The sequence below is a fragment of the Protopterus annectens genome, chromosome 7.part1, assembly GCF_019279795.1.
Source record: "Protopterus annectens isolate FY-2018-M chromosome 7.part1, PAN1.0, whole genome shotgun sequence".
Lineage (NCBI taxonomy): Eukaryota > Metazoa > Chordata > Ceratodontiformes > Protopteridae > Protopterus > Protopterus annectens.
In genome coordinates this window covers 252745827-252760252 of record NC_056740.1, presented here as the reverse complement: position 1 = coordinate 252760252, position 14426 = coordinate 252745827, and the positions used below count along the sequence as shown (strand labels likewise).

At 41.3% G+C, this 14426-nt stretch overlaps 1 protein-coding gene across 6 annotated transcripts in view; it reads right to left on the bottom strand.

Annotated features, from left to right (window-relative positions):
- TASOR (transcription activation suppressor) overlaps positions 1-14426 on the bottom strand; it is a 2736533-nt gene that overhangs the window by 329988 nt on the left and 2392119 nt on the right. For 2 of the 6 annotated variants that reach the window (XM_044078701.1, XM_044078700.1), the window contains exon 23: positions 6839-6882. The exons of 2 other annotated variants lie outside the window; for them this stretch is intronic. In XM_044078701.1, coding sequence (XP_043934636.1) covers positions 6839-6882 — 44 coding nt within the window. Of the gene's footprint in view, positions 1-6348; positions 6426-6838; positions 6883-14426 lie in introns of all 6 variants that reach the window. 2 more of the 6 variants (XM_044078698.1, XM_044078699.1) reach the window with 2 other exon arrangements.

Here is a 14426-nt window from a genome sequence, read left to right as displayed (position 1 = left end):
AACCTACACTTTCACACAAATTAACCAAAACATTTTAAATTCGACTAATTTAAAGACTGAATAAATCACTTAGCTGGAGGGCTGGAAAAAACAATCTGGTCACCATGCGCGGCAAACGAGATCTGAGGTCATGAGGGTAGAGCAGAGCATTATGGGTGAGGGGAGGAGCTGAGAGCTTGGATCCATAGCTGGTAAACCATGCCGGTTCGGATCCGATATCGGATCCATAACCCACAGGTTGCAGACAAATGAATCTCCTACTTCAGATCAATGCGTTTCCCCTGATCACAGAACCTGTAGCAGATACCCTGGAGGAAGCTCTGACTGCATCATAACTGCATTTAATGTTGTGCCTAGCTATATGGGAAGCATAAGCCTGCAAAAATATAATCTGTTTTTAGTGGTAGTTCCTCAGGGGAGGACAACATTTTATTTAAATTGCTGAGAATAGACAATTATTTAGTCATTCGAGTCTGATAATTCAGAGCTCTAAAGGCAAGAGTGGAGGACATATAAAACTTTTTTCCTCTGTCCGTCCATTGGCCTGCTGTCTTTATCCAAAGGAAGAGCGCTGGTGGCAAGTAGCAACTTAGATGGCATGTATTTTGACATGAAAAACACAGAGGTGTCTACCACAGGGTTTTTGCACAGAAATGTCAAATCCTCAGGCACTCTGTAAAACCTGTCGAGGCCTTTTTTGTTGCTGGTGGCTGGGAGTATGGAGCAGTAGAAATGGATGCAAAAGCATCCAGAAAAGCCTTCAGTATAGGGGGTATAGCAGTAGGAGCAGTGGTGCCTACTTCTATGAAGTTATAGCATCTCTACTGGACTTCAGAAAACTGTTTAGATTCTTCATCTAAAGCCACTTGACCCTATGAATAGATTTGTGATTAATATGCTAAAGTCAGAAGTGTCTAAATTTCTGTTTTGTGGAGTGGAAGGAAAAACAGTAGTAGTAGCAGGCCCTGAAAAGGAAGGAACCCCCCTTAGTGCCATGATGGCCTTAACCAGGCCATGTGGAAAATTCATCCACTCCTTTTCTTTGGACATCTGGGAGGAAGGAACATTTTTTTTTTCTTTTCTCATGGTGCGACATCTGCTTTGACTAAATGTGGAGGCTCCAACCCTGATGAACTGCAACAAGCAATCTTGGAATTTCCTCTCTAACAAGGATACCTTTAGATCCTTTGGAAATCATATAGCATGGTTTCTCCTTCTTAACATTATAAGTAGTTTCAGTCATTTTGGATGTCTGAACCACAGGGATCTTGGTAGTAGGAGTCGGAGCAGGTGTCAGGCATACATATGGGTTCCAAGACCTCTGTGGGTACATCCAAGTCCAACTGGGCAGTCGTGATAGCAGGCCTACGCCGCTTTTGAATGATCTGTATATGTCAGGGATGGAAGGGTCAGCCACCTTTGCTTGGGTGAGGCACTTACGGCACCAAATTTCTAGGCAGAAATTGAGAAGAAAGCGTAGTTCTTACAGTCTTTGGAACAAAGGACCAACACATCATACAACATTTTGTAGTTATGCTCTGCACCTAAACAGAAAAGGCAATGGGAGTGGAGATCCTTGTAGGAAAATCTGCCTACCAAAATTGCACTTTTCCTTCCTGACATTCAACAGATGAAAAAAACAGCAATACAACTGATAAAGGAAGGCTCCCAAACAGGCCACCTGCCTGAACTGAAGACCAATGGTGCCAGAACTTAGAAGAGATCTGCATTTGGACTGGCGGTGTGATAACCTGAGGATTAATGCTCATAAATATGCTTATGTATCCTTACGCCCACAGGTGTAGGTCATATGACAGATACATGGCTCTACTGAAGACTTTGGCACTCCAGCTGAAGTTTGGGTTGCTTGGCAAGATAACCCATCAGTTTGGAAAATTCCAACAGTGACTTAAGGAAGGACATCCACAATGAGAAGAGCAGCCACAAGGCGCAGAACTTTGAAGATCAATAGCACAGAAGGATTTTGGTGGTGAAGGGTCAGAATTGCACTTTGAAATGAGTATATACCTAAGGATAGGCAGACCTATAAAAAGATGTTTTATGGCTATTAGCAAGCACTACTTGGTTACTACAAGCAGAAGCCGCTCATTCAAGAATGGGAAAACAGATCCCTTACAGCCACAGGTGAGATGCAACTACCGCCATGCACTTTGTCATCACAAGGCAATGCTCTCAACTGGTAATGAGTGTCTCCTACCAGAAAGCACCGACACTTTCTGTACTCCTTTGTAAATTTTATGTGCAGCTAGGTGTTGTGGAAGTTTACAGAGCACATACAGTTGTTTGCCTTGAGACTGGGCAAAATCACCAACACCATGACCATTCTGAATTGGGTCTTTTTTACAAACATGTTTAGATGACTGAGGTCCAAAACTGGTTGGAGATCCTTGTTCTTTGGAACCAAAAGCAATGTACAACTCTTAACCCTCTATGATCTGGTGGCACTTCCTGGACGGCCCTTTTTAGGAGAAGGAGAGAGACCTCTTGACAAGCCCTCATCCCCAGTTTAAACTCCTGAAAGAATTAAGAGATTTTAAGTACGAGGTTGAAGGAGGCCTAGAAATAAGAAATCGGAGCAATTCCCCTTCAGATGAATGCCTGCTAAATGACTCTGAGGGATTTGTCTCGATAAATGGATGCTTAATCTCCATTCTTGTGATTTCTACACTCTATGATCTCCTCCTCCTTATCTGCTTTTTCTGCCTGTTCTGGGAAGAGAACCTTTAAGAACCAAAGACCTGGGACCAACATCCTTACAAACAGAGCAGTCCATGTTGAGATGCTCTGGGCCTAAGCAAATAATACAGAGATTGTGTGTTTTGTATATATAACATTTCTTGGAATTCTTAAGCTGGAATGAACTATGACTCAACTTTCTCATTATTTTTTGAGAAAATGACTAGGCAACAATCTCAGTGCCATGAAGCTGAGGCACCTGAACAAATATCCATCAAGGAGTAAAACTAGCTCAAAACATAAAATGAACTCTTATAGCACTGTCTTAAGTTGTGAAGAATTGCTAAATTAAAGCCTGAAATGTAGAAAAAAAGTAAAGCACTTAACAGCTGACAACCAAATTGAGATCCCTTCGCAATGGCAGCAAATGAGACCTGAAGGGAAGCTCAGAGGGGAATAAGGGAAAAGTGTAGGAGCTCAAGGCACCAGAGCACTAGCAAACACTCAGATCAGATCCAAGGAGCAGATTGGGACCCTACTGATGGCTTGGACAGACTGACAAACTAGGATGTTACTTTCATACAAAATTAACATGGGTGCCATGCACTGTAAACTCAAGCATGCTCAACTGACAAAACATAGGAAGGATAATGCATTCAACACACCTGGGAAAATCATGCATTACTTGGGAATGACTTCTAATAATCCTTTTGTGTGCCCATCCAGTTGCTCACCAACTGTCATGAATATGCTCCTATTGGTCCGTTTTATCACCGTGTCCCCAGTACTATTCTCAGGGGATGGGACAGTACAGCAGTCTGGGAAAGGGAAATGTTTTGAAAAACAGCTGGTAGTGTCAAATACACTGAACTGTGTGATGGGGAATTTTTTTGTAAGCTCTAACTGGGTGGAGATACTGATGTCACATACATCATTATCTGTGGCATCGGTAACCTATAGCTCACCCCTGCTGAATTCTTATCAGTAATATGCAACACAATTATGGCACTACCTCCATCATCAGGAGTGAGATCACCTGCAAGCAAAAAACCCTCCTCCCAGACTGGGCAAGCTGGCAAAAGGCTGCTCCTTTCATCTACCTCACTTGGCTTGTGAATAATTTGTTATAACAGGTGGTCCATACAAAATGGAAGTGATGAACCACTGAAAGCTATGGTCATTTCAGTAACAATGTACTACAGAGTAAAATCTAGCTGGCTAATCAGCCTAAGATTAAGGGTATTCTATTACATCTAGGAAACCAGCATAAAGAAACCAACTAAACATTTTCAGTGCACTATGAAGTTAACACCACTTTAATTTTCATCTTAATGGACTGAACTGATTAGTATTTAAGAAACTGAGTACATAATGTAGTCTGCAGTCCCAGGGGAAAACTTATACTATTTTCATCTTATTCAGGAAAAAGTGATATTCTCACCTAATGAATTTTAAAATCCTCAAAGTCTCAAATTGTTACAATTCTACAGCATGTGTAACTACAATAATCATGATTTCAATATGAAGTTATAGAAAAGCATACCAAATAAAAACGGTTTCTAAAATATAGCAATTTTAGTATCATTTTGTACACTTCTTAATAAAACTCTCCGTGATGACTGTGAAGTGCACCTCTTCAGAATGTAATTTTTTTAAAATACTGGTTAACATTTTTGCATCCGGTTTATGACAGTTTACTGGAGAGAAAATTATAAAAGCCTCAATAAGCTGCTGTCAGTACCCAAAAATAACAAGATACATTCTTATCATATCAGTTGCTTTACAATGGAATTCATCCTCACTGGTTTTCCAGTTTACTGTTTTCTCTAAAACTACCATGCTGCACTACTAATCAAGCATACTCTCTGCAAATCAAGCAAAAACAATTATGATTTGACACTTATACTGTTGACAAGTAAAGCATAGGTACATACTTGCCTTAGCTATGGGAAAGTCCAAAAGCTGAGACTAGATGCAGGAACTGTCAAAGTACAGAGGAAAGAGGGGAAGACCTCAGAAATACAAAGGGCAGTTCCCTTATAGGGCAACTGATATGGTAAGAACACATATGTTACAGTTAGCATCAGGAACCATTCTTTCTACTGCTGGAGTAAATCCCACACAGTAAATCCACCAAAAGAAAGCAAAGCAGTTAGCAGAAAGCCAAAAAAAAAATCAAAAGGTCATAAAATAAACTACAAAAGGAGATCTGACTCCTCCAGTCACGGTCTAGATAATAATTGGTGAGGGTGTGAACTATGGCCAAATGGTTGTGGCACAGATGTTTGCAAATTTTCTTGAAATAAAATCAATGCAACCAGCCATTCCTCTACTGAAGTACCCTCTGACTGCAGCATTTTCCAATGGGCAGTAGGATACCTGATATCAAAGATAATGGAGATGGATAACTCACCAGAAAGGGTTTGCTTCAGAAATATCAGTTCTTCCCTCTCCAGCATAATAGAAGTAAACAACTGTTCTGTCTCCCTAAACGTGTACAGCTAATTAAGGTATAACCTAAGGTACAGATCTGGGAAAACAGGAATGACTCTGGGAGAATTCAGAAACTACTTACAGGAGGAAATGTGGGTTTGTCCAGAGTACACCAATTACTGTGAAAGAACAGATAGGGACCCTTAAACAAGGGCTTGCAGCTCAGGGCTCTGCAAGCACAGGTGGTAACCACCAGAAACATTTTCCTAAATAAAAACTATAAAGCTGCTACACCAATCACTTCAATAAGGGGAGGGCCAAACCTATTACTCAAATATGAAATCCCACAGATGGTGTGGGGGGGTTTACCAAAGGTGGATGGAAAAGAACTCCTTTAATGAACTAAAAACAGCTGATAGTAGGCCACAGTCCTGCCCTCCATAAGGTCATGATGGACAGAAGCAACTAACACCATTAGTTTGAGCACCAAATTAGACAAGTGCCTAAGACAAGACAGGATCCTCTATAAATTGGCTAAATAGGGCAACATCAGATAGTGCTGTACACATATGAGGAATCTTTTCAACATGATAGTGTGTTGTCAGCCATTTGGAAAGTTTGCCAGGATTACGGGGGTCTGTAGTAGCAATCAAGTCCAGCAGTGAACACAGCCGAGACTCAACAACTGGGACTCCATTGGTTAGAATCAGAAGAGTTTCCAGTATCACAGAGGGTCGGAGAGCCCGAAACGGCACCCTTCTTGGTAAAGGAGATCAATTGAAATTACTCTGCTTCGTTCATCACTGAATTTCATGACAAAACATGAAATATAATGCAATGAGTGAAACAAGTCAGTGATGAAAATGACGACAGAGATCCAAACCATAGGAGTGGTGGAAAAGAAATGGAAGGCTCCGGCATGTGCTGGAGTGTGGTACATACAACACCAGAAGGAGGAACTTCTGAAAAAAACATGCAGAATTGAAAAGGGAAAGAAGAACCACCCACCTAAGGTCCACCAAAAAGGGTACAACATACTAAATCAAAAAGAAAGAACAGCTCCCAAAAGATACACACCTTCTCATAAAATAACACCATCGTGTTTGTAAGAAAAGTGATCATGCACAAAAAAACACTATCATGTTAATAGGTAAAATAACTTATGTCCATGTTTAGGGCTGACCCAGCATGCAAAAATGCAGTCCTACTGTTACTCACGTTGTGCGTGGGTTGGGAGCAGGGCTGGCTAGAGAGGTGCGATAATCCTCTTGCTGCTGTAGTGTGAATCTCTGGGGCTACAACATGAATCACAGATACACTGTATGTGGACAATTTAGAGGGACAAACTATGAACCTAAAAGTAAGCAATGGTGATTAAATTATAATACATGGTAAACTACACTGATGTGTTAGGTTTGTAAAATATACCATGGACTTAAGTCTAAAAAAAAAAAAAAAAGAAATTTTTTTTTACTCCTGAATCATTGAGGAGCATCTGTTCATTAAAACATGATTACTGAAACAATATAAAGCTGCCATCACACTTGCAGTACTGTAAAATCAATTGTTTAAGCATTTAAATGGATTAGTTAGATTTCAAAGCAATTTGTGTTATACAGTTACTTGAAGTTAGGTTAAATTGCCTTCTGCAAAAAATTAAAAAACAATGCCAAAGAGAAGCCTGAGAAGTTGCATTAAAAGGTATTACCTGTAAAACACTGAATTTTCTGTTTTCCACAGAATCCAAGTAATCTAAGACATTTAAAAAATACACACAGAAGGGTTTCAAATAAAAAGTTTAAAACATATGAATTTGCACTGCTCTGTACTACCAAAAAAAAAAAGATAAACACTGCTGAAACTCAATCATTTACAAACATAAAAATATCTTTATGAACTATATGCCAAGGGCAATGACTGACATCTCTACGAGTGATTACAAAAATGGAATGGAAAGTACCCTGAAATAATCTATCTGTAACTACTGCAATGCTCCTGGATTAAAGTTGAACCACTGAAGTTTTCAAACTTGGTTTTACTGAGTTACACAACACACAAAAATAAACATGTTTAAAAATAAATAAAAATTATAACTAAAAACAGAGCCTTAGATGGGTTCGACAATACTTCCAGAAACACAGGAACTGAATGTACTGAAATGTCAAACAACTTCTGGATACTAATACAGTCAAAGAGCACCTTACAATAGCTAAATAGCTCAAATAATACCTAAATATAAAACACCACAAGGAAGTTGATACAACCTTGGCCTCGTGAGTCCGTGCCCAGTAAATGGATAATATAACTTACCATAACAGCAGACTTAAGAGAATCTCCTCCAATATGCCACATCACAGAAACAATCTTAGCTAAAGGACCATTACCATTTTCTAGTTTTGCTCTTTCCTCAACATCCAAACATAGTCAGATCTGAGGTGTTCACCGATGACTTGGTAGCAAATCACTGTGCAAGCAGGGACTGGCCCAAAGGACCAGACATGAAAAACCACAACAAAGTGTCAAACTTTAGAGTAGACAGCTCATATGCAAGTATACAGTAACAATACATTATTCTAAAAGAGGAAAGAAGTGAATGCCACAGCTTGTTTAAAGCACTTTTCAGATATACTATATTAATAAACCATTATGACTACAACTGCCTCAGTGAGTCCTTCATGACCTGAATCTTATAAATCTTCAAGTGAAAAAGAATCACCCTAGATTCTTTTTCAGATACCCATTTTCAGGGCACCAAGGCCAGAGCTAGCTCATATACAAATGAAATCATGAAGACTGAAATATCTGATGAAAATATGACTACTATACTGCACAGAACCAGCTCAGACACCATCAACAGACACTGAAAACAAGTCACAGAAATTTTACAAATGTTACTGTGAACACAGAGGATCAGGACGCCAGTTATTAAACTTCTGAAAGGTAAAGTAACAGCAAGGGAACATCACATTTATGCACAAATATATTTTTCCACAGTGCTTGAAAATACCAAGGCATATCACAATAGGTATAAGATAGACATTCCATACTCATCACAAGACTCACAAATGACAAAAATGTGAAAACTGCTTAATTTGTCTTTACACAGAATGAAGCTTAATTTGTCTTTACACAGAATGAAGCTCTACAAAAAAGCATTGGTACCCAAAAAGCAGCTTTTGAGGGAAACAAAAATAAGAAGCTTTGCAGCTTGAGAATTCTGTCCACAAACAACCCTAGCTTGTGCCAAAAGCACACAGCAGCATAATTACACCCCCTGCATTGTCTTTTGGGTGCCTTCCACTGTTCACTAACTTTAAACTATAGAGCAAATATGTACACTAACTGGAAATTTTTTGCAGAGAACTGGACAAAGTTGAGGTGGTGTGTTGCCAGCTATCAGCCTTAATTCAGCTTCACCATAAAGGGCAGAAATTATACAGCAGGCAAAGCCACACAAGATGAAGAATACATTGAGGACTGGTGTCCAGGACATTGGATGTAACATTGAATATCAAAGATCTGTCAGTATGTAATGATATATTTCATTCTCTCTCAGCAATCAGAGTGACTTGCAAAACTATATTTATTTATTTATTTAATCATCTAAATGGATAACTACACTTAACTTTCAGGGAATTTTACTTCAGTCATGACTCTTACCATAAAGGCATGTGTAAATGCAGTATACCTGGAAAAGCAAACCAGCTCTTCGGTCAGCATGTCAGAGAGGTGAGAATAAACCAAAGCACCCAAAGAAAACACATACTGGCACAGAAAAAATATAAATAACTATCAAGACAGTAGAAAATGATCATGCTCAAACTTGGGGCCAAAATTTATGAGACAGAAAAAAAACTAACTGCCATGTAAACATGCCATTCATTTTCTTAAAAATTATAACCAGCTGAACTCCTTAATGTTCTAGAGAAAGCATTGCTTGCCTCCTCATTCCTTTTCACCAGCAGCACAGCTGGAGCTATAATGAGAAAATCTGAAACGACAAACACAGAAAGTACAGTTGTGTACCTACCATAAATGTAGATGTTCGAGTGTATTCACTGTTGCAGCCATTACTCTTGGGTTATCCTGTTGGCAGGCTACCCGCAGTGGGCCAGAATTCCAAAGTCTAGGTCCGGCATAGATTGCTGTCGCCTCTTCCCTGACGTCAGTGCGCCACGGGTATAAAAGATGCAGCCGACGCCATTTTCTTCAGTTTTTCTTGCCTCAGATGTCAGGTGCCCCCAAAATGGTAGGCTAAAAAATTACGCCAATAATTATGCATGCAGTAAAATAAACATTTCCTTCATCTATAAGCAAATACACCACATAGGTTGTATAAGATAGAGAAGTATAGGTCAAGTCCCAGCGAAGAAAAGGGGGGTGGTGGGTGGGTAACCTGGACTGCAACAGTGAATACACTCGAACATCTACATTTATGGTAGGTACACAACTGTACTATGTTCATCGTGTTTCACTGTTGCAGTCATTACTCTTGGGTTGAATCCCAAAGCTGAGGTTGGGTGGCTGGGCCTAAATAGGATTAGGAGAGGCTATAAGGCCTTGCAGAACTGCAGTGGCGAAGCCTGCTCTGGATTTAGAGAAGAGAGGAAAATGGTAGTGCTTTGTAAAAGTGTGCACTGAACTCCAAGTTGCAGCCTCTAAAATGTCTTTTGTTGGTACTCCTCTGAGAAAAGCTGCTGAAGTGGCTACTGCCCTGGTAGAATGAGGCCTAATGCCCTTGGGCATTGATTTGCCATGTTGTGAGTAGCAGAAATGAATGTAGTGACCTATCCATTTTGAAATAGTCTGTTTTCAAATGGGCTTTCCTCGAGATCCTGCAGCATATGCCACTAAAAGTTGCTCAGTTTTTCTGAAAGCTTTAGTTTTGTCCAAGTAGAAGCGTAGTTGTCTGTGTATATCCAAGGAATGCAGAAGTCTCTCACCCTTATTCTGTGGGTTTGGATAAAAGGTAGGCAAATGAATGGTTTGGTTAAGGGCCACACTGGACACTACTTTAGGTATAAATGTTGGGTTCGCCCTTAGAGAAACGTCTGGATGGAAAATGATGAAAGGTTCCACAGCCATGAGTGCCTGTAACTCCGAAACTCGTCTTGCAGAGGTTATTGCTAGGAGCAGAGCTGTTTTCCAAGATAAAAACTTTATATCAGCTGTATTGGCTGGCTCAAAAGGCGGCAGTGTGAGTTTTTCCAAGACATAATTGAGGTCCCATGCAGATATTGGCGCTCTCCTTGGAGGTCTTATGTTTTTGGCCCCTCTGAGGTACTGCCTTAGCAATGGATGGGAAAAAATAGGTGGTTCTGTCGTGTAATGAGCTGAAATGGCAGAGGCATACATTTTAATTGATGAAAAGGATAGGCCTTTGTCCAGCATCTCAGTTAGGCATTGTAAAATCTGAGGAATATTTGGTACAGATGTGTCAATTCCTTGTGCCTGGTTCCAAGCACAGAATCTTTCATTTTTCTGCATAAGATTTTCTGGTACTGGGCCTCCTGGCCTCCAAAATAACATCCATCACTGCTTTAGAGAGAGGAGTGTTTTGAATGGTTACATTATCCGCCATGCTGCCAGATTTAGGGTCCTGAGTTGGCTGTGCAGAATCTGATTGTTTCGCTGGGTCAGTAAGTGAGGAATTAGAGGCAATGTCCAGGCTGGGCCTTGAGACAAGCTTTTTAGGATTGGGTACCACTGCTGGCGTGGCCAGTCTGGGGCAATCAGAATCATTCTTGGCTTCTCTTGTCTGACCTTTAGGAGTACCTTGGGGAGGAGAGGCAGAGGAGGAAAGGCATATACTGTTAGAGTTTTCCAGATGAATGACAGAGCATCCACTTTCCATGCTTGCTTGTGATAAGTCCTTGTGCAGAATTTCTGTAGTTGGCAGTTGTGAGGGGAGGCAAATAGATCTATGTCTGGGCATCCCCATTCCTTTGTTATCATGCTGAAGACTTGTGTATCCAGTTTCCACTCGTGGGGATCCGTGAGGTTTCTGCTTAGTTCGTCTGCCAGAGAATTGTTCTTTCCTGGCAGGAATTGTGCTTGCAGGTGTACTTGTTAAGTCAATGCTGTGTCCCACAAAGTCATGGCTTGTCTGCATAGGGGGTAGGAATGTGTGCCTCCCTGCTTGATTATGTACCACATGACTGTAGTATTGTCCGTCCTTATCAGTAGTTGTCCTGGATGGACTAGATCCTTGAAAGCTGTCAGGGCATTCTGAACAGCTAGCATCTCTTTTTGATTGATATGTAGATGCATTTGGCTTGTGGACCATGTGCCCTGAATACATTTTCCTGCCATGTGTGCTCCCCAGGCATAATATTATGCATCTGTTGTTATTGACTGCCTGGCTGTGGGTAGAGTGAATGGCTGTCCCTTGTTGAGGTGACAGGCATGTGCCCACCATCAAACTCCTGTTGCAGGCAAGGAATGAGGGTAATTAATGCTTCCAGGCTTTGACAATGTTGAGTCCAGACACTTTTTAGATACCACTGAAGTTTCCTCATATGCAGTCTGGCATATGGAATTAGCAGAATGCAGGATGCCATGAAGCCCAAAGCCTGCAGAATTTTTCTTGCAGATAACTGGGTCTTTGTTGCCAACATTTTGAAGTAAGAAGTTAGTTGCCTTTGTTTGTCTGGCGTGAGATAAGCCATCTGGGGCAATTGTATTTAGGCTTGCACCCAGGAATATTATCTCTTGAGAGGGTACTAGTTTTGATTTATTTTCGTTTACTGTGTACCCTAGGCAAATTAATAATCTTTTTACGAACACCACATGCTTTAGTAGAGTGTACTTGTTCTCTGCTTGTATAAGGCAGTCGTCCAAGTAAGGATATATTTGAATTCTGCTTTGTCTGCAAAATGCAATTACTGGTGCCAGGCATTTTGTGAAGACCCTGGGTGCAGTAGATAAGCCAAAGGGCAGTGCAGAGAATTGGTAGTGCATTGAGCCAGCTATGAATCTGAGGTATCTTCTGCAAGATTGTCTGATTGGGATATGCAGGTATGCCTCTTTTAGGTCCAAAGTTACAAGCCAAGCCTTCTTGCCCAGCATGGGCAGAAGCTGCTGCAGAGTTAACATTTTGAATTTTGGAACGTCCAGAAATGTGTTTAGAAAAGACAGGTCCAGTATTGGTCTCCAGGCATTGTCCTTTCTGGGTACCAAGAAAAGTCTTGAGTAAAATCCTTGTCCCTGCTCTTGCTGTGGTACTTGCTGAATGGCCTCCATGTTCATAAGGGACAAAACTTGTTTTTGTGCCTCTGCCCATTGATTGTGTGGCAGGTTTGGCATACCTCTTGCCTTTGGCAGGGTGTGAAAGTGGAACCTGTAGCCCTGGGACACTATATTCAATACCCATTTGTCCTGGGTGATCATTTGCCAATTCTGAAAGAAAAGTGCTAGTTTTCCCCCTAAGGGGGCCGCAGGAAGATAAGTGCTTGGTGTTGGCAGAGGCAAGTCATTGGGACTGTTTCCTGTATGGCTGTGCTTTGTCTTATCCACTTTTGCAGGTAGAAGCGCCCCACTGTTTAGGCCTGAATGAGCCCTGGGGCTGGGATCTGCCTCTGGGACGTCTGTATCTTCCTCCTTGTGGCCTGTCCGACACTGTAAAGGACCAATTCTTTGTATGCCAGTTCCTGCTAAATCTTGGTGGCTGAACCTGTAAAAAATCCTTTACTGTTTGCATAGATTTCGCTTTGTCCTCCATCATGCTGTAATGGAGCATCTAATAATTATGCTTTAACATGATCAGGCAAATTTTGTTCCTTTAACCAAGCATGCCTCCTAATGACAGAACCCGTAACTGCGGCCCTGCAGGAGGCCTCCAGAGAATCAAAACCACATTGCAAAGTATGCTTTCCCACTTGTACAGTTGAATGCAATAAATCCTGCATTTCCTTATTTTCTGCACAATCAGAATTGGCCAACATTTTCTGTTTTAACAGTGACATTAAGTATTGCTGATATTTAATCATATGAAATTGACAATTTAGAGCCCTCACAGCCAAAGTAGCAGAAGTGTAAACCTTTTTCCCCCCATCTGTCTAGTGCCCTTGAATCCCTGTCAGAAGGGATAGGGTTTTTTGCAGTAGTGGCCTTAACTCCTTTGGGACCCTGAGAAATAGTTTCTGGGTCAGCAGCAGGGTTTTTATAAAGAAATTTATGTGAATCTGGAACCCTGTAGTATCTGTCTGGTTTAACAGGAGCTGGAGGTAAGGAGTCTGGAGATAGGCTGGACTCTGAAAATACATCTTCTACAATGTCTAGCACAAGGGGAATAGCAAGACGCCTGTGCCGAGGAAGTAAAAGAAAATCTCTAAGCCTTTTCTTTGATTCCGAGTAATCTTGGCTCTCCCAGTGGAAGTGCTCCCTCATGGTATGCAGGGTTTCCCCAAAAGAATAATCCTCAGGAGGAGAAGCTGAAGGAATGGATTCTTCAGCATCAGAATCCTCATAGGGAGGAAGAGCGTATTCCTGTACAGAAGAGGAGTCAGAGGAAAAACCTGATCTGAAGAGTCATAGTCTGTCTCTTGCCTAGGCCTTTTATCAAGAGGGGCATGGGAACCCCTGATCAAGGTAATAAGGTCTTCAGCCATTTTGATCATCAGTTTCTTAGGCATGGAAGTTTGTCCTGGAGAATGCTGTACTTGTTTCTTTGCCTTTAAAGCTGCTTTAGTCTTTGCTTTATAAGCTGAAGTAGGCTTTACATATAGCTGTGTAGGTCTGAAAACACCCTCAGAAGCCGATGCCTGCTCAGCGGCTCCGGACCCATCTGAGGGAATGATTTCCGAGTGTCCAATACCTTGAGTATCCAGAGGCCTAGCTGGCTCCATGTGGGAGTCGTCAGCGGCCTGTGGCTCTGAGATAGTGGGCGTCAGGGGCTGCGAAAGCGCCTCACTGTGAACCGGCGACTGGCTTAGGGTTTTGTATCTCGGATGGCTGTCCTCCTCTTTTTCCTTGCGTTTTTTAGAAACTCCGGTCGTCGGCTGTTCCGACGGCATTATATGATTGAATTTTCAGCCAAAGTAATGAAAAGCAAAATCAAACAGACGCTTAATAGTGCGTTGGTTGAATCTAGCACAAAACCGACAGCTAGCAACGTTATGATCAGGGCCTAGGCAAGGAACACAGTAAGAATGAAAATCCTTAAGAGGTATTTGCTTCCCACAAGAAATACAATTGTTAACTTTTTCTGACATCAGTCTGGAGCAAGAAAAAAGTTTCCCCAATGGGGTACTTAGCTTTAATGAAGACTTTGGATCTGAAATTCGTCTGTGAAAATC